Here is a 26,531-nt window from a genome sequence, read left to right on the forward strand (position 1 = left end):
GGTCAGGACTCTGTGCCGGCCAGTACATTACAGGGATGTTATTGTCGTGCTACCAATCCGTCACAGGCCGGGCATTATCAACCGCCATCCCCGAATTGCTCATCAACAGTGGGAAGCGAGAACGTCAATGTAGGCCTGTGCTGTAATAGTGCCACGCAAAATAATAGGTGCAAGTCCCCTCCATGAAAAACAAGACCATACCATAACATCACCACCTCCGAATTTTACTGTTGGCACTACACACGCTGGCAGATGACGTTTACCGGGCATTCGCCACACCCACACCCTGCCATCGGATCGTCACATTGTGTACCGTGATTCCTCACTCCACACAATGTTTTTCCACAGTTCAATCGTCCAATGTTTAGGCTCCTTATACTAAGTGAGGAGTTGTTTGGCATTTACCGGTGTGATCTGTGGCTTATGAGCAGCAGCTCGACCATGAAATCCAAGTTTTCTCACCTCCCACCTAACTGTCATAGCACTTGCAGTGGATCCTGATGCAGTTTGGAATTCCTGTGTGACGGTCTGGATGCATGTCTGCCTATTACACATTACGACCCTCTTCAACTGTCAGCGGTCTCTATCAGTCAACAGACGAGATCGGCCTGTACGCTTTTGTGCTGTACGTGTCCCCTCACGTTTCCACTTCACTATCACATCGGAAATAGTGAACCAAGGGATGTTTAGGAGTGTGGAAATCTCGCGTACAGACGTATGACGCAAGTGACACCCAATCACCTGACAACGTTCGATGTCCGTGAGTTCCACGGAAAGCCTCATTCTGCTCTCTCACGATGTCTAATGACTACTGAGGTCGCTAATATGGAGTACCTGGCAGCAGGTGACAGCACAATGCACCTAATACGAAAAATGTATGTTTTTGGGGGTGTCCAGGTGCTTTTGATCACATAGTGAACGTGCACTTCCTAACAGACAGAACGGCGTATCTCCTGACGTCACACAGCGTACGAGGTGGGTTCTTATCGAAGTACTACAAGCTTCAATTGGTCCCAAGCGTGCTCCATCAGCAGGAACCGCAGCTCACGGCACTCGTATGAAGTGTACACGGCTGGTTCGTATATTATCGTCTTGACTATAGGGCTGGACAATAGGTTGGACAATCCTGTCCCGGTACTGCACAGACCTCGAATTGCTTTCGTTAGTGATGAGAGGCGTCCGACATCCGTACATCACAATAATTGCGTTAAACATAATTTCCCCATGATGCGGGAGCGGGGCTTCTTCTGTTGTTCGTGCATGATTCACTAATGCTCTTTAAGAAGAAAAAAAAAGAGTCGGTTAGTCCGGGTGAAGTGACCTATTGTACAATGAAGAAGAAATTGAACCATTGGACTGAGCATTTCCTGTAGTAATAACCTAAAGAGAAGCAGCGATTTTGCTGACTGATCAGAAACCGGAACAGCTGATTTCTAGACGCCATTTGTGTAAAACAAGTAACGATCGGAAAACCGATATTTGACCTTTCTAGCTTAACCGTTTCAGGCCTTAACATCTAAACTCGATAACTACAAACTGTTTCCGAAATTCAGTTTTCGTCTTCCGGAAATTATCCCGCATATAAACATAATGATAGGAGCTTAAAGGCATAGTGGTTGAATGCCGAATGACGTCGCTATGGTGTAATGCATTTCGGGTGGAAGTGCTCTGTGCGTGACAACCTTTCTATCCACAAAGAGATTATTCGCGCACTGTCTAGCCTTGAAATGATTCTTCGAGGAATGTTGGCACACTGAACTGTGTAAAGGAGCCAATTTGTTCCGTTCAAGACTGGAGACAGAGCGCACTCAGCTGCACTGAACAAGCTGGTTTAAGTTCAGCTCGGTTACACAGGCTGCCGTACGTAGCAATTTCCTGTCGTAAACGAGTACTGAGCAAGAGATTTCCGACCACCTGTGGCGGGGTTCGTGTGTGTAAGTTCGGTAAACGGTCAGTCCGCAGTTAAATTTTGCAGACACTGACGATAAGAGTGTAAGAGAGACAAGGGCTACAATCTTAGTGGTATTTGGGGTCTGGGCTCTAAAATGAAGTGGCAACAAAGAACCTAAATTAAAAATTCAATTTCAGTGGGAAATGGTGGAGCTGAGGGAGTTTTTTCTTCTCTTTCCACCCTGCAATTCTTGGGGGGAATTACTTTCCTCACTAATCACTTTTCACAATTGCACGTGAAAATTTTCCCCCATTTCATGTACTACATCGAACACAGCCTAAAGTAAACAAGCATCGAAAGTGTCTGCATATAGCTTCATGCTTCCACTATTAACATTCGACTTGTTTGAGTGTGTAATGTATCAGGCTTTGGCTTCTGCTGTTGATGTATGGTGTAATATTACACCATTATATGCCGTAAGAAAATAAACTGTAAAATTCCACGCGTAGGTTGTTCGGCGAAGGCCTTTATTTATATATGGTGCAACATTTCGTTGTTGCATAGCAGAATAAATACTAAAAATGGTGAAACAGAAACATAAATAGCACTATTACTCAACATTTGGTGGACTCAATATAAGAAATATTATAATAGCAAACAGGGGAAAATAGGGACTATAATTAAAACTGTTCAAAATCTGTCACGCATTGTCAATTGAGAAACTCTTCAGCAATTAAAAAAGTGATCTGAAGATATTACTGTCGCTCTTATGGGATACTCTTCTAGAATACACTACCTTCTCAAAAACTTTGGAGAATGTCAGTAGTGAAATGGGTCATAGTCGCAGACATCTCTCCTGTAACTTTTGTTATAGAGGGTTGTTACAATATAGTTTGATGATGCAAGGCCAAATGTGAGTCACTGATAATACTGTAGGGGCTTAATTTAAAAATCTTTTTTCTGTATAGCTCTTCACTTCATTATTTTCTTGCATAAGAGGGGGATTGGTTTATTTAGATCCGATCAGTCGCAAAATGAAAACCACAGTGAAAAATCAGGTCAAGGTTCTCACAGATGTGTTGGGCAGTGTCTTTAGTATGTCTGGCGATTGCATCGCGTCACTCTTTCCAGTTCTTCAAGCACAGTGAACATGTAAGGATGCCTAGAAAATAGTACCTCTTGCCAAGTATGAGTGCATATTGAGATATTTCGCCTAATTTCACGCAGCCCACATGACGTAACTGTCATGCATTTCCTTCTTCATGACAATTCTCGGCCGCTCACTGCAGGCGCAGTGAAGAAGCTCCTGCAGTGTTTTCGATGGGAAATGTTTGATCACCCACCAAACAGCCCAGTCTTGGCTGCCTATGAGTTTCATTTCAGCTCACATAAACCGCTGGCTATGAAGAAAACATTTTAGCACAGACGACGAGCTGCAGACAAGCGTAAAGAAATAATGAGGGTACTGGAAAGTTGGTGCAACACTACGACAAATTTCTAACGAGGAGAACACGGCAAGTGCCATAACCTGATTTCCCAGGAAGTTCGTTCGGTGGAGGAGGACTCAAAATAAGTGAACACGTTTCTCGGTTTATTTGTAGATACTCGACCGTTTCTGAGAAAATGACCGTCACAATTTTCGACATAGTTAGGTACATTTTAGTGCGCGAAATCTCAGCCGAAATGGGGGCAAAGTGGCTAGCGTCGAGGCCTCTCACTTTTACGCCCCATGTTCAAAGCCCAATTACTGTTTCTGCTTTTTTTGTTTTCATTTATCTAGCCATGTCCGTAGAAGGTTACGACAGAATGTTTCTCATCAAGTTAGGGAATAAAAAGGCGCCACATTAATTGTAAAATTAAACTACGTTTCACAGTAAGTGAATTTATTATGCAAAATATGTGTGTATCATATTTTCAGGGGTTACAATCTTTTTAAGTTTTCGTATTTTTATTTTTCATTCTCATATCAATTCTTATATTAATTCTTATATTTTATTCTTATGTTTTGTTTTTGTGTTTAGTCTTGAGGAAGCGTTGATGCATTCTCTTGGATTACACCGCTCGTAGAAATATTCGGAACACAGAAATTCCGAACACAACGAGCGAAGGTAGGTTTGCCACAGTAACATGGTAGGTTTGCCACAGTAACATTTCTTCCAATGAATCTCATCTGGGAAAGGAATATTGTAAACACTGCTGGAGATTTCACACGTCGGCAATAATTTCGAGGGTGATTCCATATAACGGATCGGTTTACCGAAAATTAGCGCTTTCAGTTGGTTATGAATCGAGATACACTACAGGAATTTCACCGAAAAGAATTTCAAATAATTTTCTCAATTTTTTTTTAATCCATTTACCAGACGCACAAATAGTAGACGATTAAGGGCAATGTTATTTCAATATACAATGGACAGTTTTCGTGTAGTAATGTTCTACGCACATGGGGAGATAAACGACAAACAAAAATAAAAATAATAATCGGGTTTCGAACACAGGGTGCAAAACTGCGAGGCTACGACGCTAGCCGCTGTGCCACCGCTTCGGTTGAGCCAGTTACTCAGCAAAAGGCCCATACAGTGAGTCGAAAATTTTGACCGTCGTTATCTCAGAAACGGTCGAGAATCTGCGGGTAAGCCGAGACATAAGTTCGCTTAATTGGAGCCATCTTCCACTGAGCGAAGTTTTCGGGAAACCGGGTTGTGGCACTTGCCGTGTTCCCTTCGGAAGTCGGATCGGCGATTGTGTAGAGAAGTAAATGGAAGGTGCAGCTAACCGTTCCAAATAAAACATGTTTGATTTTCACTGTGGACCTTTATAAACGAATAGCCCTCGTAGCTAGTTAAACTTTTTACCACCAAATTAGCTGTTCAGAAGTCCGCCCCCGGTAGCTTAGTGGACGCCGGCACGGTAGCTCAGCGTGTTCGGTCAGAGGGCTGCGTGCTCTCTGTAATAAAAATAACTGAGTCAAGGAATCAACGATCACCTTGAAGGGATGTCTTGTGACGTCCGAACAGACCAAACGCAACAAACTATATCGAACAAAATGAAAAAAAAAAAGTGGTCAGCGTGACAGACTGTCGATCCTAAGGGCCCAGGTTCGATCCCCGGCTGGGTCGGAGATTTTCTCCGCTCAGGGACTGGGTGTTGTGTTGTCCTAATCATCATCATTTAATCCCCATCGACGCGCAAGTCGCCGAAGTGGCGTCAAATTGAAAGACTTGCACCAAGCGAGCGGTCTACCCGACGGGAGGCCCTCGTCACATGCCATTATTATTATTTTTAGCTGTTCAGAAAACTGGAGCTGGAAATGTGGTACCTGCTTGCTGACGCTGTAGGTCTTCGAGAGTCCGGTGAAGGGGAACCTCTCGAAGAGCAGGCGGGTGCCCTCGCCGGCGCGGTGCATGCCCGCGGCCGTCACGGTGGGGATGCCCATGCCGTCGCCGATGAAGAGCACCACGTTGCGCGCGTGCGGCGACCCGGCGGCGGCCTCGAGCGCCGCGCGCGCCCACGAGCTGCGCGCGAACGTCAGCTGTTCGCGGGCCTGCATCCGCCAGCGCGCCGCCGACATGTCCACGCCCTGCGACGCCAGCGCCGCCGCGGCCCAGAGGACGCAACACGCGATAACGGCCCTCGCCCTTGCAGTCATCTTTCCTGCCGGTAGACAGACGCACTCAGTATACTGCGGCTTCTTACACTGACGGGCTTTAAAACTCCATCAGGAAGGGTGGCAAACTATTTTGAGGTTTGTAATTTAAACAGCATCCAGCCACAAACGTACACTACAAGCCATTAAAATTGCTACACCAAGAAGAAATGCAGATGATAAACGGGTATTCATTGGACAAATATATTATACTAGAACTGACATGTGATTACATTTTCACGCAATTTGGGGGCATAGATCCTGATAAATCAGTATCCAGAACAACCAACCCTGGCCGTAATAACGGCCTTGATACACCTTGGCATTGAGTCAAACAGAGCTTGGATGGCGTCTACGGGTACAGCTGTCCATGCAGCTTCAACACGATACCACAGTTCATCAAGAGTAGTGACTGGCGTATTGTGACGAGCCAGTTGCTCGGCCGCCATTGACCAGACCTTTTAAGTTGGTGAGAGATCTCGAGAATGTGCTGGTCAGGGCAGCAGTCGAACATTTTCTGTATCTACAAAGGCCCGTACATGACCCGCAACATTCGGTCGTGCATTATCCTGCTCAAATGTAGGGTTTCCCAGGGATCAAAAAAAAAAAAAAAAAACGGTTCAAATGGCTCTGAGCACTATGGGACTTAACATCTTGGGTCATCAGTCCCCTAGAACTTAGAACTACTTAAACCTAACTAACCTAAGGACATCACACAACACCCTGCCATCACGAGGCAGAGAAAATCCCTGACCCCGCCGGGAATCGAACCCGGGAACCCGGGCGTGGGAAGCGAGAACGCTACCGCACGACCACGAGATGCGGGCCTTCCTAGGGATCGAATGAAGGGTAGAGCCACGGGTCGTAACACATCTGAAGTGTAGCGTCCACTGTTCAAAGTGCCGGCAATGCGAACAAGAGGTGACCGAGACGTGTAACCAATGGCACCCCATACCATCACACCAGGCGACGCGCCAGTATGGCGATGACGAATACACGCTTCCAACGTGCGTTCACCGCGATGTCGCCAAACACGGATGCGACCATCATGATGCTGTAAACAGAACCTGGATTCACCCGAAAAATGACGTTTTGCCATTCGTGCACCCAGGTTCGTCGTTGACTACACCACCGCAGGCGCTCCTGTCTGTGATGCAGTGTCAAGGGTAACTGCAACCATGGTCTCCGAGCTGACAGTCCATGCTGCTGCAAACGCCGTCAAACTGTTCGTGCAGATGGTTGTTGTCTTGCAAACGTCCTCATCTGTTGACTCAGGGATCGAGGCGTGGCTGCACGATCCGTTACAGCCATACGGATACGATGCCTGTCATCTCGACTGCTAGTGATACGAGGCCGTTGAGATCCAGCACGGCGTTCCGTATTACCCTCCTGAACACACCGATTCCATATTCTGCTAACAGACATTGGATCTCGACCAACGCGAGCAGCAGTGTCGCGATACGATAAACCGCAGTCGCGATAGGCTACAATCCGACCTTTATCAAAGTCGGAAACGTGATGGTACGTATGTCTCCTCCCTACACGAGGCATCACAACAACGTTTCACCAGGCAACGCCGGTCAACGGCTGTTTGTGTATGAGACATCGGTTGGAAACTTTCCTCATGTCAGCACGTTGTAGGTGTCGCCACCGGCGCCAACCTTCTCTGAATGCTCTGAAAACCTAATCATTTGCAAATCACAGCATCTTCTTCCTGTATTTTAAATTTCGCGTCTACAGCACGTCATCTTCGTGGTGTAGGAATTTTAATGGCCAGTAGTGTAGTTTAATGAAGTTTGTTTCAAACAAGCCTTTACCGGTTTCGGATTCATTACAAATCCGTCTTCAGATGGCTCTTGCAAGTTTCCTTGCTATTCTGCTGGGGTCCCGTTTTGTCATCGTTACTGGCTCTGTGCACTAAGATAAAAAAATGTTTTTGTTTCAAAATTCGATAAAATTTCGAGAGATTCTTTCCTATTTGACCTTCAGAGAAACATCCCTGAATGACTTTAACGTTAATGAAACATGAAGTGAGGCGAAAAATCACGAAATGTATACTTCTATGCGACGAATTCGTCATGCACTTGGTGGGGGTGCGGGGGGGGGGGGGGGTTATGTATTTTTGGACGTGCACTAAGTGAGTGCTCCTAAGTTCTAGGAAACTTCTTCAGCAGAAACTTTTATAGAAGCCTGAAATTGTATTTCGTGTTTACAAGTTATGTTGTCCATGCAGTTACAGTACAACCTCGCTAATCCGTCCCCTACGTGACCGGGAACATGGTCGGAACGCAAAAAGTTTATTGACCCGTGACATAACAATACAGTATCTTGTGACTGCCATTAGCGTTACTAAATACAGAGATTGTTATTCTACCTTTACCACGTTTTGTATTTGTTGCAGGCTCATTTTGTGCAGCAAGAGTTCTTATAGGGCATATTTTGTACTTTAAGCCAGAGCCTATATCCTTGATCAGGGGTCATATTTACTTTAATTATGTTTCCAAATTTCGGGAGAAATTCATTGGCAGGTGTTTCGTCAGCAGACAGGTTCTCATATGGTTCAAATGGCTCTGAACACTATGGGACTTAACATCTGAGGTCATCAGTCCCCTAGAACTTAGAACTACTTAAACCTAACTAACCTAAGCACATCACACACATCCATGCCGGAGGCAGGATTCGAACCTGCGACCGTAGCAGTCGCGTGGTTCCGGACTGAAGGGCCTAGAACCGCTCGACCACAACGGCCGGCAGACAGCTTCTCGCCGGAAATAATTGCATTTCGAGAGCCACGTCGTTTTTTCCACTCATGTAATCAGCCTTCACTCGCTGTAAATGTTCATTGTTTTCACCTATTTGTTCATACAAAATCAGTGCCTTTTCTTTTATGATTGGTCCAGAAACGGAGTTCCTTTTCTTCTCTCCCACCCAATCCACACCCACAAAGCAATATCTAGTTTTTCACTTTAGCTTTCTTCAAAGTATTTTCAGTCCTTTCTCATTATCAATCGTAATTTTATGACTTTCAAGAGTTTTCCTATTTCTTCTCCAGTCTTTAAGAGTTGTCACGCCAATCCCGACCTCACCTGTAACGTTCAGTCATTTTCAATTTCTTCTTTCAAGACAACGTCACATGTTTACATTTAGTTGATGCCATAGATTTGTTCTGCACACTTTAACGAAAGAAGAACACTGTAACTATTTTATAAAACACTTGCGTGCACAATAACACTTAGTGATCGAGTTACAAACAAGTTAGATAGGTCTAAAGTAGGTGTTACAGAGATGCTTCGGGGATCTGAAATGGGAATCCCTGGAAGGAAGGCTATACTAAATGTGGAAAAATGTAAATTAATGCGGATGAGTAGGAGGAACAATCCTTTCATGTTCGGATACAGTATTACTTGTATCTTACTTGACATAGTCAAGTCGTTTAAATGTCCGGCGTAACGTTGCAGAGCGATACGAAATGGAACAAGCATGTGAGAACTGTGGTAGGGAAGACGAATGGTCGACTTCGGTTTATTGGGAGAATTTTAGGAAAGCGTGGTTCACTGTAAAGGAGACCGCTTATAGGAAGCTGGTGCGACCTATTCTTGAGTACTGTTCGAACCTACCGGTAACAATTATAGCAGGTCCGCCTTTGAACCGTTTCAATGTCTTCCTTCAACCCGACCTAGTACGGATTCCAACGTCCTATATGCGGTCTCCTGCCGGTAGGTTCTAACAACAAGTAAGTGTTACGGAGATGCTTCGGGAACTGAAATGGGAATCCCTGAAAGGAAGGCGACGTTTTTCTTGAGAAACACTTTTGAGAAAAATCAGAGAACCAACACTTGAAGCTGATTGCCACACGATTCTACTGCCGTCAACATACACTGCGCTAAAGGACCACGAAGATAAGATATGAGAAATTAGGGCTCACATGGAGACATATTAATAGTCGTTTTCCCTCGCTCAATTTGCGACTGGAACAGGAAAGCAAATGACTAGTAGTGGTACAGCTTACCCTCCCCCTTCTCTGCCTCGTGATGACTGGGTGTTGTGTGATGTCCTTAGGTTAGTTAGGTTTAAGTAGTTCTAAGTTCTAGGGGACTGATAACCACAGATGTTAAGTCCCATAGTGCTCAGAGCCATATTTTTTGTTTACCCTCCGCCACGCACCATGCGGTGGCTTGCGGAGTATGTATGTAGATGTAGATGAAGTTATTTCATAGTAAAACTAATTGAACTACCGCACCTATCAACGGTCAACTGCCTATTGATCCATATAGCGGACGACGAGTTAAGTAAACAAACACCTGAAATTTCATGGTCGGACTAAGAGAGGAGTTGGACCATCCATGGTTGGATTAGCGAGGTTCACTGTATGACCAGATGTTTTGCATGTTAAAAAGATACAATTAACCAACTTTACAACAATGAATCTACGAGATGCGAATAATTATCTTACGTAGGTTATATCGTTATTACGCTCAGAGTCTTATATGACCGATACTATGTTTTTTAACTGCTAAATCGATGGGTAATGACTAAACTAAGTCGAAACCGATAACATGTTTACAAGAAACAGAGACTGAAATGTGTCCTAATGACGTACATTATTAGCATCGATCAGTGTGTGTTCTCGTAGACATGGATGTGCTGCCTGTCGGCGTTCTTCTCAGGGTCTTTGGCCGTCCTTTGCCAACAACGTGCGCCACCAGTAAATGAGGGGGAATGCATCTACGAAGGTAGTCATTTGTGTTACCTAAACAGTTAAGCAAAGGTTGTTCGAACATACCGAGACGATCACCAAGAGGCAACTCATCAATAAGTGGCCACCAAAGCTGCAATGATTCCGGTGGGATACTATAAGCGAAATCCTGACAGGAACAGTGATACTGATTTTAAAGATAAATCATCCACAGCTTGTGCTGCGATAATAGCGCAATAAAAGCTTTAGCCGTCGCCAAATGTTGCTTTAATTGAGACGTACCATGTCGGATACTGTCATATTTCACAGCAACGTAGCACATTTACACTACCAGCCTTGCAAATACGAGTATTTTCAATTATCGTTGGAGCAAAATCCATCACCTGCAGCCTGACAAATATAGCAGTCAGCAACCGTAACACCAACCAGCAGAGTGTGGTTAACGCCGTCCACCGCAAAGCGGACTATTGTTTTTCAAGTCTGCTTCTGTTTGTGTCCCTGGCCTCGTTCTGACTTGTGGAGAATGATCACAGCCTCCTCTCTCCTCCAGGAACTCATATTATTATCGGAATTCACGAGAATGGGAACTATGAGCGACGAATTCAAACAACATCTGTTTCACGATAGGAACTAGAAGATAATTATCTCTGTTGCATCCATTCAGCTCCGCCATTCTACTTCCGCATGCGACTTTCTTCGTGAATATTGTTTCTATATAACAGCACTTATGGAAATACGCTACCCGATTATCGGATTTGTAAACAAGCACGAAAATGACGCGTAATCTTTCCACTTTCTTGGACAGTGTCTGCATATAGCTTCATGCTTCCACTACTAATATTCGACTTGTTTGAGTGTGTCATGTATCAGGCTTCGGCTTCTGCTGTTGATGTGTGGTGTAATATTACACCATTATATGCCGTAAGAAAATAAACTGTAAAATTCCACGCATAAGGTGTTGGGCGCGGGCCTTTGTTTATATATGGTGCAACATTGCGTTATTGTGTGGCGTAGAAGAATAAATACTAAAAATGGCTGGCCGAGCGGTTCTAGGCGCTACAGTCTGGTACCTTGCGACCGCTTCGGTCCCGGGTTCGAATCCTGCCTCGGGCATGAATGTGTCTGATGTCCTTAGGTTAGTTAGGTTTAATTAGTTCTAAGTTCTAGGGGACTGATGACCTCAGAAGTTAAGTCCCATAGTGCTCAGAGCCATTTTTGAACTAAAAATGGCGAAACAGAAACATAAATATGACTATTACTCAACATTTGGTAGACGCAATATAAGAAATATTATAACAGTAAATATGGAAAAATAGGGACTATAATTAAAATTGTTCAAAATCTGTCACGCAAGTGTCTCCATTCTTGAGCGCGTTTTCTCTTTCTGGGCGAATCTGTATGTGTCGTTATTCTGATATTGAATCTAACTGACTGCGTTGATCCACGGCCTTCAGGATGTCATGTGATAAAGTGCGAGTTGTATTTCATATGTTCGATTCATTCGAAATCCTTGTTGTTTGGCATGGGGGAGGTCATTCTGTTCGAGATGCCTCATTACGTATGCGCTCAAAAAGTGATCTAAGATTCTACAACAAATGGATGTCAACGATGTTGGACGGTAGTCCTGTTGACCACTTCTAATACTCTTCTTGCAGACACGTGTCACCTGTACTTTCGCGGTTTTTTGTTAGAGGGATCTACGGTAGGTTACGTTTAGAACAGGGGCTATCTCAGTCACAAATTCGACATGGATTCCATCGTGCCATAGAAAGATTTCAACCGTTTGTCTACCCAATAACGCTAATATCTATACCACATATTTTTGCGGTGGTGTGAAGATTAAATCAGGGCAATACCCCCTGATTTTCCCTTGTAAAATAATATTTGAAGTTCAGCATTTGTACCGTTTCTTTGCTACGCTCAATTTCAGCTGTGTTCCTTAAATCTACCAGGTGTTTCGTCGGCTGAAGAAGAAGTCAGTTCTGTTGTTACTGAAATGCTCAATTCATATCGAGCCTTCATAAACATGTGGCAGATGCTAACATTTCCTTTACAAAAAAAAGAAATTATCTCTTCGCATTTACACTCACAGTTCGAAATAGAAATATCATTCTGCATCGCAATGAAACAGTGAACCTCCAGACTTAAGAAATGCAGAACAGGGTACGTGTTACTGGCGAAATTTCATGCATAGCTGAGAGCGTTCTTTTTTCTGTTTACAGGACCTCTATGATGCACATAGCAACGTACGTAGTTATGTCTCACCTGTGCATACAAACATGATGACGTTGGATCACACATTGCCACACCATATTCGATTGCATCATCTTCCAGTCAAGACACACTGCCTGAAAAAATTGTAAAGAATCCGGAAGGGAAGGAGGAAACGAAACGAAACAACATGAGCCCAGAGGGTATATGATGTTATTTACTTGGTTACAGGATGGAGTCAGATTTACAAGGAAATTGGGAGTACGAACCCACTTATCAGTACGACGTTGCACCCCTCTGCCCTGGATGCACCCACTGATTTCGTTATAATGGATATCAATAAGACAAAATGGCCCGTAATTGTTGTAACTGGTACGTGATATCCTGGATACCTGTTCATTCTACGGGGATCTTGTTGGGCACAATAGTGCCTCAATGTCACGCGGACAGTTCATAGACACACTTGCCATGTGTTGACGAGCTCTGTCCTCTTGGAAAATGGCGCCACTGTAGTGTCACTTGGCAGGTAATACGTGAGCACGCAGGATGTCCATCACGTACTGATATGTCGTCAGTTTTTCCTCACTCACTACCAGCCGTGACCTGAAATTATACTTGCAGGCTCCCGACGCCTTGCCGCTAGGAGTTACATCGCTGTATCTCCAAAGCATTGGAAGAACGGCCCCTCTCGCTTGGGTGCTGCCATATTAACCGACGATAATCATGCAGGGCAGTACAGAATAGCGATTCATACTGAGCACAATGGTACACCATTCATCAGCAGTTCACTTTTGCCGCTCCAAACGCAGTAGTTTCTGTTGTGGTGTTACCAGCAGCCTACACATGAGGTAGTATTCCTCCATTCCAGCTGCTGCTGGTCTCTGACCATTGGTGTGGGATGAAACGTAATGCGGCAGGGAGTACACTACTTGTTCTCTGACGACAGGTGCAGATGTGTTGTGACTGGTGCACAATACGGCGACTCTCGCTAGTGGCGGTCGGACACGGTCGAACGGAACTCTGACGACGCACACGCCTGACGTTTCCGTACACTGCAACATAGGGCAACTACCTCATCCTGTTGCCCGACAAATTTGGATATTACACGATTCGAGCAACCGGTCAAATGGAGACCCACAATGATGTCTCTTTCAACTCTGTCTGGTGCTTATAAAGCTGTCTCGCACGAGTACTTGGCGTTTTCGTGTCTTGCACAGTGATCACACAACATCCGACACTGTGAAAGCGCCGGCCGGAGTGGCCGAGCGGTTCTAGGCGCTTCAGTCTGGAACCGCGCGACCGCTACGGTCGTAGGTTCGAATCCTGCCCCGGGCATGGATGTGTGTGCTGTCCTTAGGTTAGTTAGGTTTAAGTAGTTCTAAGTTCTAGGGGACTGATGACCTCAGAAGTTAAGTACCATAGTGCTCAGAGCCATTTGAACCATTTTTTTGAACTGTGAAAGCCCCTTCTAATACACTACAATGCGTGGTAACTAAACTAAACACGAACAACACTAATGCACCCTGGTTGCTGTTTTACCTGTCACAGAGAGTTGCAACTCTAATCGTTTACGTGGTGTTGTATCTACAAACACGCAGTCACTTTGACTTTCGACTGTGTCTTCTGGGTGCTATCCTTTTTTTTTTGTCAGCTCGCACTTTATCACATAATATTCTGAAGGCCTTGGATCAAGGCGGTTAGTTAGATGCAATACCTCTTGATTTCCGAAAAGCAGTTGACTCAGTACCACACCTACGCTTATTATCGAAATTACTATCAATCTAAATATGTAATTGGCAGGGAGGAAGCAGCATGTTATCTCGGATGGAGAGTCATCGACAGATACAAAAATAACTTCAGTTGTGTGTCAGGAAAGTGTGTTGAGACCACTACCATTCGTGTTGTATATTAATGAATTTTAAGACAATACCAATAGTAGCAGACTTTCCACAGATGATGTAGTCACTATAATAAAATACTGTCTCAAAAGATTTTCACAGGTATTCTATCAGATCTTCCTAAGATTTCGAAATGGTGCAAAGATTGTCAACTTGCTTTAAAAGTTCATAAATGAAGAACCTGTCCACTTCGCAAAACGAAAAAAGTATAGTTTCCTATGATTATAATATCGACAAGTCACAACTGTAACTGGTCAACTAGCAGGTATAACAATTTCTGGTGATATGAAATGGAATGATCTCATCGGCTTAGTAGAAAGTAAACGCAGGTGGCAAACGTCAGTCAACTGGTGCAGTACTGGGGAAGTGCGATCAGTCTACAGATGAGACTGCTTGTGTGACCCATGCTAGAATACTGTTGATGTTGCGGCGTAAAGTCAAGAGCTGGAACTCTAGTCGGAAACGATGGAGCAGAGAGGGCTGTGAAGAAGGCGTCATCCAGTTGCACGCTGACCGACCCCCCTCCAGGAGGACAACGTGACGGCAGCGGCCTCTGTGTGAAGAGAACATAAGCGCCTCTCCCAGCTGGCCACGGCCAGTTCTCGGAGAAGCTTGAAGAGCAGCGACCTTGCTTGTGCATTCTGTGTAGCACAAACTTGGAATTGTTATAATGAAGAGATTTCTTATTTTGTCTGTCACCCTTTGCTTGCGACACTTGTGTTTATCACAAAGGTAAGTATTGCCAATTACTTTTCGTAATAAAACTCAGTAATACGATTTGTTTAAATTGTTGTCTAGCGATCGGAGGAAGCAGGTTTCCTAGACACTCCATGCTAACGACTAGGCAGGATTCAATATATGACGACTAGGCAGGATTCAACAGCTGAAGTGTGTGGGACCAGTATCATACCGGGCTAACTGGCGATACTGAACGTATACAGAACATGGCAGCACGAATGGTCACAGGTTTGTTTGACCTGTAGGAGAGCGTCACGGATATACAAAAGAAACTGAACTGGCAGACACTTGAAGGTAGGTGTAAACAATCCCGAGAAAGCCTACTTATGAAGTTTCAAGTCAATCTTGAAATGATGAATCTAGGAATAACCCCTTACGTATAGCTCGCGTACGAGCCGCGAGGACAAATTAGATTAGTTGCAGCGCGCACAGAGATGTTTAAGCAGCCATTATTTGCGCGCCCCATACGTGAACTGGTAAATTGGAAGTACCCTTTGCCGTGCACTTCAAAGTGATTTGCATAGTATGGATGTAGATAGGTAGACGTAGGAAGGTACCAAACTAGATCCCCGCAATTGTGCAGGCCCCAGAAGTAGATCTACAGTACTATCCTAGTCTCAAAAACACAGTAACAGTCATAGCGAAAATTATCCAATAAATTTCCAAGAAATGCTTTAGTTAAGTTGCACCTATCACACGACCTGCCCCGGCCCGTGTCAGCTACGACCTTCAGGTCGACGATTTCATACTTTAAGGCTGTTTCACTGTTTCGTCAAGAGTAATTCAGAGAGAAACCAAAAGAAAAGACAAAATGAAAGCTGAATTATCTCTAAAATCAGAAACTTGATTTCTTGAATGTATAAAGCAGGTTTCACTCGTATATTAAAAGAAAGACCCTATGCTACTGCTTCTTTCAGCACTTAGATTTTGCGGTCCACACAAGATAAATTTATGCTGTAGTAGCACAGTTAATGGTTCCAAAGGCAAACTCATGGGCTGTGCCAATGTCCAGTGTACATTTATACTTGATTTAAGGAAGCTATTAATTTCTTTTCCTCAGTACAGTCTAACGTAATCCGTTGTAATTGGTAGTTGCGGAATGCACGATAAATCACCACGAAGTCGGGTTTCGAGCCCCACCACGGGCATATGAGTGGGTTTTGAACGTGCAGTTACTAAACTTGTCCCAAATAAGTGTAGAACATGAAACGAAAATAAATTAATCGCTAATGATAAACTGGCAAATATACGAGGATCGCTTGGTAAGTCTGGGAAATTTCCAGGGTGTTGTAGGATTTGGTTAAGCTACATATTTATTGTTAACCATGATTCTTGTAGCCATTGTGTAGAGTCTGAACGAGGTGTACCGCAATTAACTATTGACTGCCATTTGAAGCTACAACGAATCATGGAAAAATAAACTAAAAATCGAATTATTAAGTATCTTCTTTTGAAGGGCTGGACTGCTGTATAGAACAAAATGCAACCGCGTGAACCTAACGGGGACTCTGCATTAACGTGGAAGATCATTTATTTTAGAATTACTGAGTTTAAATGTGGTTAAAGAGAAAAATCTATCCAAACGCGCAGTTCCGGTCACCACAAAAGGAAGTGGGAACACTCAGTGAAAGTGTGTTAGAAAGCTGCGATATCCCAACTGAACGAGTACGTTCATGTTTCATAGCAGTGTTTTGGATATTTACGTGCAACCGGCTCGGCGTTTTGCATCCGATGATGTTACTTAGATCCATCGTTACACATCAGAATTAAATAGAGAAATACCAGTGGGTCCACGCCGAAGAAGGTAAAGACGTTTTGAGACGTCAAGGCTTTTGTATTTTTTTTTTTTCTGGGTTGTAGCACTCATAGATTAGTTGGGGAAAGGCAGAACCAGAACTGGAGCAAGCTACACTCTATTGATGGATCGTCTGAAAAATGAGCAAAATGAAATGGATTCATACGTAACGGTATTTTTCTGAACGCCTTCTTCATACAGTGCACAGTTTCGGTTTCACCAACCTGTCAACGGCAACTGTCCTCCTTTTAGCAATATTTTTACTTCGTTTTATCTCAACAAAACGATCAGTATTCTTACTAACATTCTTTAACAGAACTGATTATTGTTTGTCTACTCTATTGCAATAGTTGGGTCCCTCCTCCGTTTCTCATAATTTTTTCGTCTAAAAAGGCCGCTAAGTTCCTCAAGACAGATGTAACATGCTTTCGTGCAGCAAATACTCAGCTGATAACTGCGCCTAACGCCTAGTTTGTATCTGAGGAATCTCAACACGCAAACATGAGACGTCGATTAGTGTTTCCTGTGCCTCACCGTATAGGGAGAGGCACGCATACATAACGTGGAAACACGTCCAGGTACAGCCCCTATAATAAGGGTGAACTGCGGGAGGGGCCCATTATCCGTCCTGTGTTAAAAAAAAGACAAGAGGCTAATAATAGAACTCAACTGCCGAGACCCATAATCTGACCGATCGGGGCCTTTTATGACTCTTCCAAGCGACCCACACCGAAATGAGATGATATTAAACTTGAGCCCCGATGCCCCGATATGAAAGGTCCACAGAAGCAAAAGAAGCATAAGAGCAACTGTAGTTGCTTTATATCGAACATGACACTGAAGGATACCTTTGGATAGAACTGGACAGCCCATATTTCGTAGGAAACAGGCTAGCACAAACATAGTTGTCTCTCTCCCTGAATGAATGAATTTCGCTTCGCCTCCAGTTGAAGAGAAACTCAGGTTAACTAGTAATAGAGCATCCGAGAACAGGAAGAAGTTAGATGAGTACCCATTTTGCCGTTAAGGGCTGAACACATGTGTTCATATATGGATAACCATTGTGGATACTCTTTGCTCTGATTCCGTACTTGCAGCTTAAAATATATTCGTAGTTCGCAAAATTATTTATGTTTTTATTGCACAGGCATCATTAACGTGTAATCTTCAGAATGTGCTCATATGTTTATTGATATACAATTATATTGTCTCACGAAAAATACTGTAACAGATTTTCGGACCAGTAAATGAATTAGAACACAATAAAAATGCTGCAACTTCGTTAAAACATGTTTCTTGATTAAAACGATAAATAATAATCAGTCCTGAAAAACTGAATTTCTAGATTTAAAAATGTTTGTGGATTAGAAAGATAAACAATAACGTTTTCTGCTAAAGATTAAAAATGCTTACCTAGAGTTTTAGGTGGTCCCTAAGATGTACGTCCGCTTTCACTGACATCGCAGTCTTTACCGTAACACAATGAAAAATCCGAATTGAGATAGCAGAGTTTCCGAGTTGCACAGCAAAACTGGGGCACTCCCTTTTTACGCAAAGTTGCTTGTGAAGTTAAGAAACAAACGTTTTCTCGAGACAACAAGCGACCATAAACACCTGCAACATAACGTGGTAATATGCAACAGCGTTCACACGTAAGTTATGTGGTAACTGTGCCCAGCGTCGGATATGTAATGGAATGGAATGGGTGGACTACGCATTCAGACGTGGGAATTCAGCGTGTCAATGAAAGGCAAATAGTACAATAAAACCTCAACGATACGGTAATAACATCGTATTGTATCTGCACACGCTAGTGAGACAATGTGTCGATACACTTCATATTTTGAATGAATTGTCGAGAGCCTGTTCTTCCAAAATGTTTTCGATCGTTACAGCTGAAGAAAGATGCGCAGAATCATCAGAAAGCCTTGACACCAACCTGACGCTGTTCCGTTGTAGATAATAATACTGTCTGAAGACGATATTCAGTGAGCTTTTTGAAGCCTTTGGTATTCAGTGAACGACAAGCATTCCGATAAGCGAATATTTGTAAATCACTCAGAAATAGTGCTCTCCGCATTTGTCAATGCAGTAGAACGCCTGGTGCACAAAATCCATAGTGCTGATTTTCGATAAGCAAGGACACTGTGGAATGACACCTACGACAAGCTGAAATAAATTTAATCAGTTGATGTACTGTTTGGAGAATACATCAACTGCTCACGCAGATTAAATAACCCATGTTGATGTCTCTATCAGTCCAGAGAGGATATCCGTGTAAAGGTCACCCCCTAAAATTTACGAATTATAAAAGAAACCATAAGTACCAGATGTGGTGATACGGGCTATTCTGGAGACTGAAATCCAAGCTACTGTCCACCCGACAAGCGCGCCAAAAAGCTACAGAGTTACTTCCAGAGCGAATTTTCCCGGGGGTGTAGGAAAAGAATTTCAACGAGGCAGTTTTGTAATCGAGAACAAGAGCAGCGAGAAAAGTGGAAGAAGGATCGAACTCAGAGTTCAGAACTTCACGTCTACGTGGAGTTATTTGAGGTGGGCGCTAGTTCAGTTGAACGAGGTTGGAGCGACAAATGGTATGTGACATACAAAATTGAGGAACTCATCGCTGCAGTCGGCCAGAATAATTCAGAAAACGTACAAGAAACATGAAGATCGCTCCAAAACGAGGAGCCTTGGAGTGCTAGGGTTGGGAAAAATAATATGAAAAAGCGACTGATAGGGAGGTGGATAACCCGCTGCCGTTCAAACAGTCTCAACACACCTGGGCATAAAAGCATTTAATCTTCATTGGGATTTCGTACCGTTCGTAACATACCGGTATAAAATACTCCCAGTGAGAAACGGTGCAGCAGATAAAAGATCCTCGATAGCTCTTCAAGTAGATGCTACAATGGCAAGATAATATTCAAATTCAGCAATTACGAGGAACGTAGTGAAAATGTTATTTCATCAAATATTTATAACCGTCTGACTGCGGGCATTATGTTTATGGTAGATGAAATTTGAGGCTGAGAAGAATAGCTAGGCAAATAGATGAAAGTTACTTGAAGTGTTATAGTTGAAACTCTGTTTTCTAGAAAACTCAACATGTACTTTCATGGGATTGATCTTCTTGTATCAGAGGCAGCAGCAGCTCCAAATATCAGCAGCACATTTGCGACTGTTTTCGCAGATGCTACGTCGCTGATACTCTCTGCTAGCCTTCGATGGCAGTCAACACAATACCACAACGATCATAGATGTTCGGCGTTTCGTGGTACTTCCGAGGATGGTGTACTAAAAACGGAAAAGATGAAAGACATCCTCAATTTGTCCATGTAAGTCAGAAAAACCGTCATAACCGATGTGGATATTGTTAGTTCAAGATGACGTAGAGCAGGGCTTCTCAAACTTTTTCTTCGGTGATGCCTTTCTTAGACGTGCGTTTTTCGCCACCTCCACTCAGGGTTATACATGTAACTAGTACTAACAGCACCGTCACACAAGTTTCTACACACGTTTGCCTGCATGGACGCTATCCCAACGACGCTTTTCGGTGAAGCCCCAATCGAGTAAATTGTTACGCTCAAACAACGCTTGAATCAGATAAGTACATCCTTAAAGAAATTTGATTAAAATAGTGGATTACAACCCCAACAACGAAAATAAGCAAAAGTGAGTAACAAAATTAAAAATGAACTATTAATTAATTTATATCACACACAAATTAAATATAGAGAAGAATATTTTACTGACGGCTAGAAAAAATAAATCTACCTTTACAGCTTTAGATGTGGCTGCCTTTTATATGATGCAATAACTCGAAGAGTGGCTTATTGTCCGTCACTGCTGGTCTCATGAGCTTCTCTCTATTCTGAAGACTGATTTCATTCGTTCCTAGTGCCACTGGTAACACAAACTGTTCACCTACAATATCTGGTTTCCTAGCCTTTGCGATTAAGAGGTTTCATACGGTAGCCTTAAGTGCATCTTATTGACTAATGTACGAGGTTCGATAGACTTTAGCTGCTCGCAAATCTTCCAGGTTTGGATGGCACGGTAGTGATGGATGAAACTTTTCGTGTGCATGTGTCCTAGACTTTATGGTCTACGAAAAATTCATAAATGCTACAAACGATCATTAAAAGCGTGTACCATCTGATAGTGAGTCGCTATATAATTTGAAACCGGTTACGGTATAATAACAGCTGAACCATTGCAAAATGCGACTGGTTAGAGTTACTACTGAAAACTTTTATTCATTACAATCACAGTGTCATACATCCATAATAGGCAAAACTTTTATTTTACATTATTTTTGGCTCTCAGACAATGCCAGCCTGTAACTTGACGCCATTCACTCCCTCGGTTCGGCCTTTGGAGACTGAAATGTAACGGAAACACTGGACTACGTCACACTGAACTATATACAGGGCGGCTTTCCTAAGAGTCGTCAGGTGCATTTTCTCTGGTGTTTCGGAATATACTTGCAATTTCATTTTTGCATTGTGTAGTTGGAGTCAGCCCGAACAAACGGTGCTCATCAACTCTCGTGAGACGCCAATCATCGACGGAAAGCGTCAGCTTGTTTTCCGTACAAACTGAATTATTTTTAAAGAGATATTTTACGTGCCCATTCGATAGAGTGGTGTCATATTAGTCTAATGGGATATTTTTTTTATCGATATGTATTAACATAGCCGGGTAGTAACGCGCTTGCCTCCCGTGCAGCGGGCCCGGGTTCGATTCCCGGCCTACATGGAGATATTCATCGCTCGTGGACTGGGTGTTGTATTGTCCTCATCATCATTTCATCCTCATCACCGGCGCGCAAGTCACCCATTGTGGCGTCGACTGAAATAAGACTTGCACTTGGCGGCCGAACTTCCCCGGACTGGGCCTCCCAGCCAACGATGCCATTTCATTTCATTTCATTTCAACAGGAAAAGTGAGACTCGAAGAATAGCCAGAACTGCAGCAGGGACAGCACTGCCCTGTACCGCGCTGACTGATACTGCCAAACATGCAGCGCACCTGGGTCGCTGCTGGATTGCTGTTTCTTCTTCGCGTTTTACTGTCCCTGTTAATACTCATGGATAAAACGAATATCGGACTAGACTAATTTGGGAGTGCTCTATCGAATGGGCGCGTAAATTTTGGGATTACAAATAATTTTGTTTGTAATGGGCCTTTCCGTGGGCACTGGGCGTCGCATGAAAGATGTAACGAGTAGTAATTATTTGGACTGACTCCAGCTACACAACGCAAAAACAATTTAAAAATATCTGTCTAAATAGCAGCGAAAATGGACCTAACTGCTCTTATGAGAGACAGTGTAATGTGCACTAAACTTCTAGACAGATATCCGCTGTGACAGAAACTGAGCAAGTTGCAAGATCACCAAACACACAAGGCCCCACACTGTTACTAATCGATCGCACGCAACTACCATTACCTTTAGCACAGCACAACCAGCCCGCAACTGTGACTGTCGAAACCTGACAAGAGTTCCCAAACGCCAGCAGTTAACCGTTTGCCGAAGAAGAGTCAAACGCCACAGTAAACGAATATGAACGTTTGCAATTAAATACTAAAAACCGCAATAACCGGCTGTAACCAGTAAGTAGTTATAGTTCTCCCTCTTTTACGAGGGGCGTTTGGTAAATAATGCAACACTTCGTTTTCTGAAAGCAGGTTGTTGTATTTAGGATTCCAATACACAGAATTCCCCACTTTTTGGCTACATAACCCTATTTTTCAACATAATCTCCGTTCAGTGCGACGGCCTTACGCTACATCTACATACATACTCCGCAATCCACCATACGGTGCGTGGCGGAGGGTACCTCGTACCACAACTAGCATCTTCTCTCTCTGTTCCACTCCCAAACAGAACGAGGGAAAAATGACTGCCTATATGCCTCTGTACGAGCCCTAATCTCTCTTATCTTCGTGGTCTTTCCGCGAAATGTAAGTTGGCGGCAGTAAAATTGTACTGCAGTCAGCCTCAAATGCTGGTTCTCTAAATTTCCTCAGTAGCGATTCACGAAAAGAACGCCTCCTTTCCTCTAGAGACTCCCACCCGAGTTCCTGAAGCATTTCCGTAACACTCGCGTGACGATCAAACCTACCAGTAACAAATCTAGCATCCCGCCTCTGAATTGCTTCTATGTCCTCCCCCAATCCGACGTGATAGAGCTCCCAAACGCTCGAGCAGTACTCAAGAATAAATAGGTCGTATTAGTGTTTTATAAGCGGTCTCCTTTACAGATGAACCACATCTTCCCAAAATTGTACCAATGAACCGAAGACGACTACCCGCCTTCCCCACAACTGCCATTACATGCTTGTCCCACTTAATATCGCTCTGCAATGCTACGCTCAAATATTTAATCGACGTAACTGCGTAAAGCACTACACTACTAATGGAGTATTCAAACATTACAGGATTCTTTTTCCTATTCATCTGCATTAATTTACATTTATCTATTTTAGAGTTAGCTGCCATTCTTTACACCAATCACAAATCCTGTCCAGGTCATCTTGTATCCTCCTACAGTCACTCAACGACGTCCCCTTCCCGTACACCACAGCATCATCAGCAAACAGCCGCACATTGCTATCCACCCTATCCAATATATCATTTATGTAGATAGAAAACAACAGAGGACCTACCACACTTCCCTGGGGCACTACAGATGATACCCTCACCTCCGATGAACACTCACCATCGAGGAGAACGTACTGGGTTCTTTTACTTAATAAGTCTTCGAGCCACTCATATATTTGGGAATCAATCCCATATGCTCGTACCTTAGGAGTCTGCAGTGGGGCACCGAGTCAAACGCTTTCCGGAAGTCAAGTAATATGGCATCCGTCTGATACCCTTCAACCACTATCTTACTGAGACGCCCTCTATGCCCCCATGATGCCACTCTACTGGACGACGCCGTAGTCAACGTCAGGTTGCATCGGTAACCTCCCCATCATCCACGTACTCCTTCGCTCGGAGTGCATCCTTCATTGGGCCAAACACATGGAAATCGGAAGGTGCGAGATCTGGGATTTAGGGTGGGTGAAGAAGAACAGTCCAGTGAAGTTTCGTGAGCTTCTCTCGGGAGCGCAAACTTGAGTGAGGTCTTGCGTTGTCATGGAGAAGGTGAAGTTCGTTTGCACGCTGAAGTCCAACACTGCAGGAGTCACAGCTGTGTGCGGCCAGCCAGCGCGCGGGAGATCGGACACGTCTGCGCGACCTCATTGCGATGATGACGGACGCCTCGTCCAACTCACAGTACTTCAGTACACTCCTGTTGACGTTCTGAAGGCGCCAATGAATATCTGCTGTCCCCCGGTTCTCCGCCGTCAGAAACTGAATGACGGTACTCTGCTTGGAACGCAGCTGCGCTTACAGGCGCCATGTCGAAGCCTTGTGTATAGCGCCGCCACCGATCGGAACTTCATGAAACTATAGGGGCTGAAGAGGAAATATTCGATGTCCGACAAGAAATTTCACATTTTTTCGAGCGCAAGAGTCGAGAAAAATACGTGTCGCATTATTTATTGAACGCCCTCATATTGCACAAATACTATTGTCAAAAACCAAGGTCACGATTGCGGGAAACATATTTTTGCATATTACTGCGCGACTCCAAAAACGACACTACTGGCCAATAAAATTGCTACACCATGAAGATGACGTGCTACAGACACGAAATTTAACCTACAGGAAGAAGATGCTGTGATATGCAAATGATTAGCTTTTCAGAGCATTCACACAAGGTTGGCGCCGGTGGCGACATCTACAACGTGCTGACATGAGGAAAGTTTCCAACCGATTTCTCATACACAAACAGCCGTTGACCGGCGTTGCCTGGTGAAACGTTGTTGTGATGCCTCGTGTAAGGAGGAGACATGCGTACAATCACGTTTCCGACTTTGATAGAGGTTGGATTGTAGCCTATCGCGATTGCGGTTTATCGTATCGCGACTTACCTGCTCGCGTTGGTCGAGATCCGATGACTGTTAGCAGAATATGGAATCGGTGGGTTCAGGAGGGTAATACGGAACGCCGTGCTGGATCCCAACGGCCTCGTATCACTAGCAGTCGAGATGACAGGCATATTATCCGCATGGCTGTAACGGATCGTGCGGCCACGTCTCGATCGCTGAGTCAACAGATGAGGACGTTTGCAAGACAACAACCATCTGCACGAACAGTTTGACGGCGTTTGCAGCAGCATGGACTGTCAGCTCGGAGACCATGGCTGCAGTTACCCTTGACACTGCATCACAGACAGGAGCGCCTGCGATGGTGTAGTCAACGACGAACCTGGGTGCACGAATGGCAAAACGTCATTTTTTCGGATGAATCCAGGTTCTGTTTACAGCATCACGATGGTCGCATCCGTGTTTGGCGACATCGCGGTGAACGCACATTGGACGCGTGTATTCGTCATCGCCATACTGGCGCGTCACCTGGTGTGATGGTATGGGGTGCCATTGGTTACACGTCTCTGTCACCTCTTGTTCGCATTGCCGGCACTTTGAACAGTGGACGTTACACTTCAGGTGTGTTACGACCCGTGGCTCGACCCTTCATTCGATCCCTGCGAAATCCTACATTTCAGCAGGATAATGCACGATCGCATGTTACAGGTCCTGTACGGGCCTTTGTGGATACAGAAAATGTTCGACTGCTGCCCTGGCCAGCACATTCTCCAGATCTCTCACCAATTGGAAACGACTGGTCATGGCGGCCGAGCAACTGGCTCGTCACAATACGCCAGTCACTACTCTTGATGAACTGTGGTATCGTGTAGCTGTACACGCCATCCAAGCTTTGTTTGACTCTACATCTACATCTACATCCATACTCCGCAAGCCACCTGACGGTGTGTGGCGGAGGGTACCTTGAGTACCTCTATCGGTTCTCCCTTCTATTCCAGTCTCGTATTGTTCGTGGAAAGAAGGATTGTCGGTATGCCTCTGTGTGGGCTCTAATCTCTCTGATTTTATCCTCATGGTCTCTTCGCGAGATATACGTAGGAGGGAGCACTATACTGCTTGACTCTTCGGTGAAGGTATGTTCTCGAAACTTTGACAAAAGCCTGTACCGAGCTACTGAGCGTCTCTCCTGCAGAGTCTTCCACTGGAGTTTATCTATCACCTCCGTAACGCTTTCGCGATTACTAAATGATCCTGTAACGAAGCGCGCTGCTCTCCGTTGGATCTTCTCTATATCTTCTATCAACCCTATCTGGTACGGATCCCACACTGCTGAGCAGTATTCAAGCAGTGGGCGAACAAGCGTACTGTAACCTACTTCCTTTGTTTTCGGATTGCATTTCCTTAGGATTCTTCCAATGAATCTCAGTCTGGCATCTGCTTTACCGACGATCAACATTATATGATCATTCCATTTTAAATCACTCCTAATGCGTACTCCCAGATAATTTATGGTATTAACTGCTTCCAGTTGCTGACCTGCTATTTTGTAGCTAAATGATAAAGGATCTATCTTTCTGTGTATTCGCAGCACATTACACTTGTCTACATTGAGATTCAATTGCCATTCCCTGCACCATGCGTCAATTCGCTGCAGATCCTCCTGCATTTCAGTACAATTTTCCATTGTTACAACCTCTAGATACACCACA

General features: G+C 44.1%; 1 protein-coding gene across 1 annotated transcript in view; it reads right to left on the reverse strand.

The window, feature by feature from the left end:
* The window catches only part of LOC124594874 (alkaline phosphatase 4-like), a 107,205-nt gene that overhangs the window by 35,036 nt on the left and 45,638 nt on the right, over positions 1 to 26,531 (reverse strand). Inside the window, exon 2 of the mRNA XM_047133342.1 lies at positions 5,211 to 5,545. Within this exon, the coding sequence (XP_046989298.1) occupies positions 5,211 to 5,540 (330 nt within the window). The 5' untranslated portion in view covers positions 5,541 to 5,545. The remainder of the gene's footprint in view (positions 1 to 5,210; positions 5,546 to 26,531) is intronic.

The sequence above is a fragment of the Schistocerca americana genome, chromosome 2 (assembly GCF_021461395.2).
Source record: "Schistocerca americana isolate TAMUIC-IGC-003095 chromosome 2, iqSchAmer2.1, whole genome shotgun sequence".
Classification (NCBI taxonomy): Eukaryota; Metazoa; Arthropoda; class Insecta; order Orthoptera; family Acrididae; genus Schistocerca; species Schistocerca americana.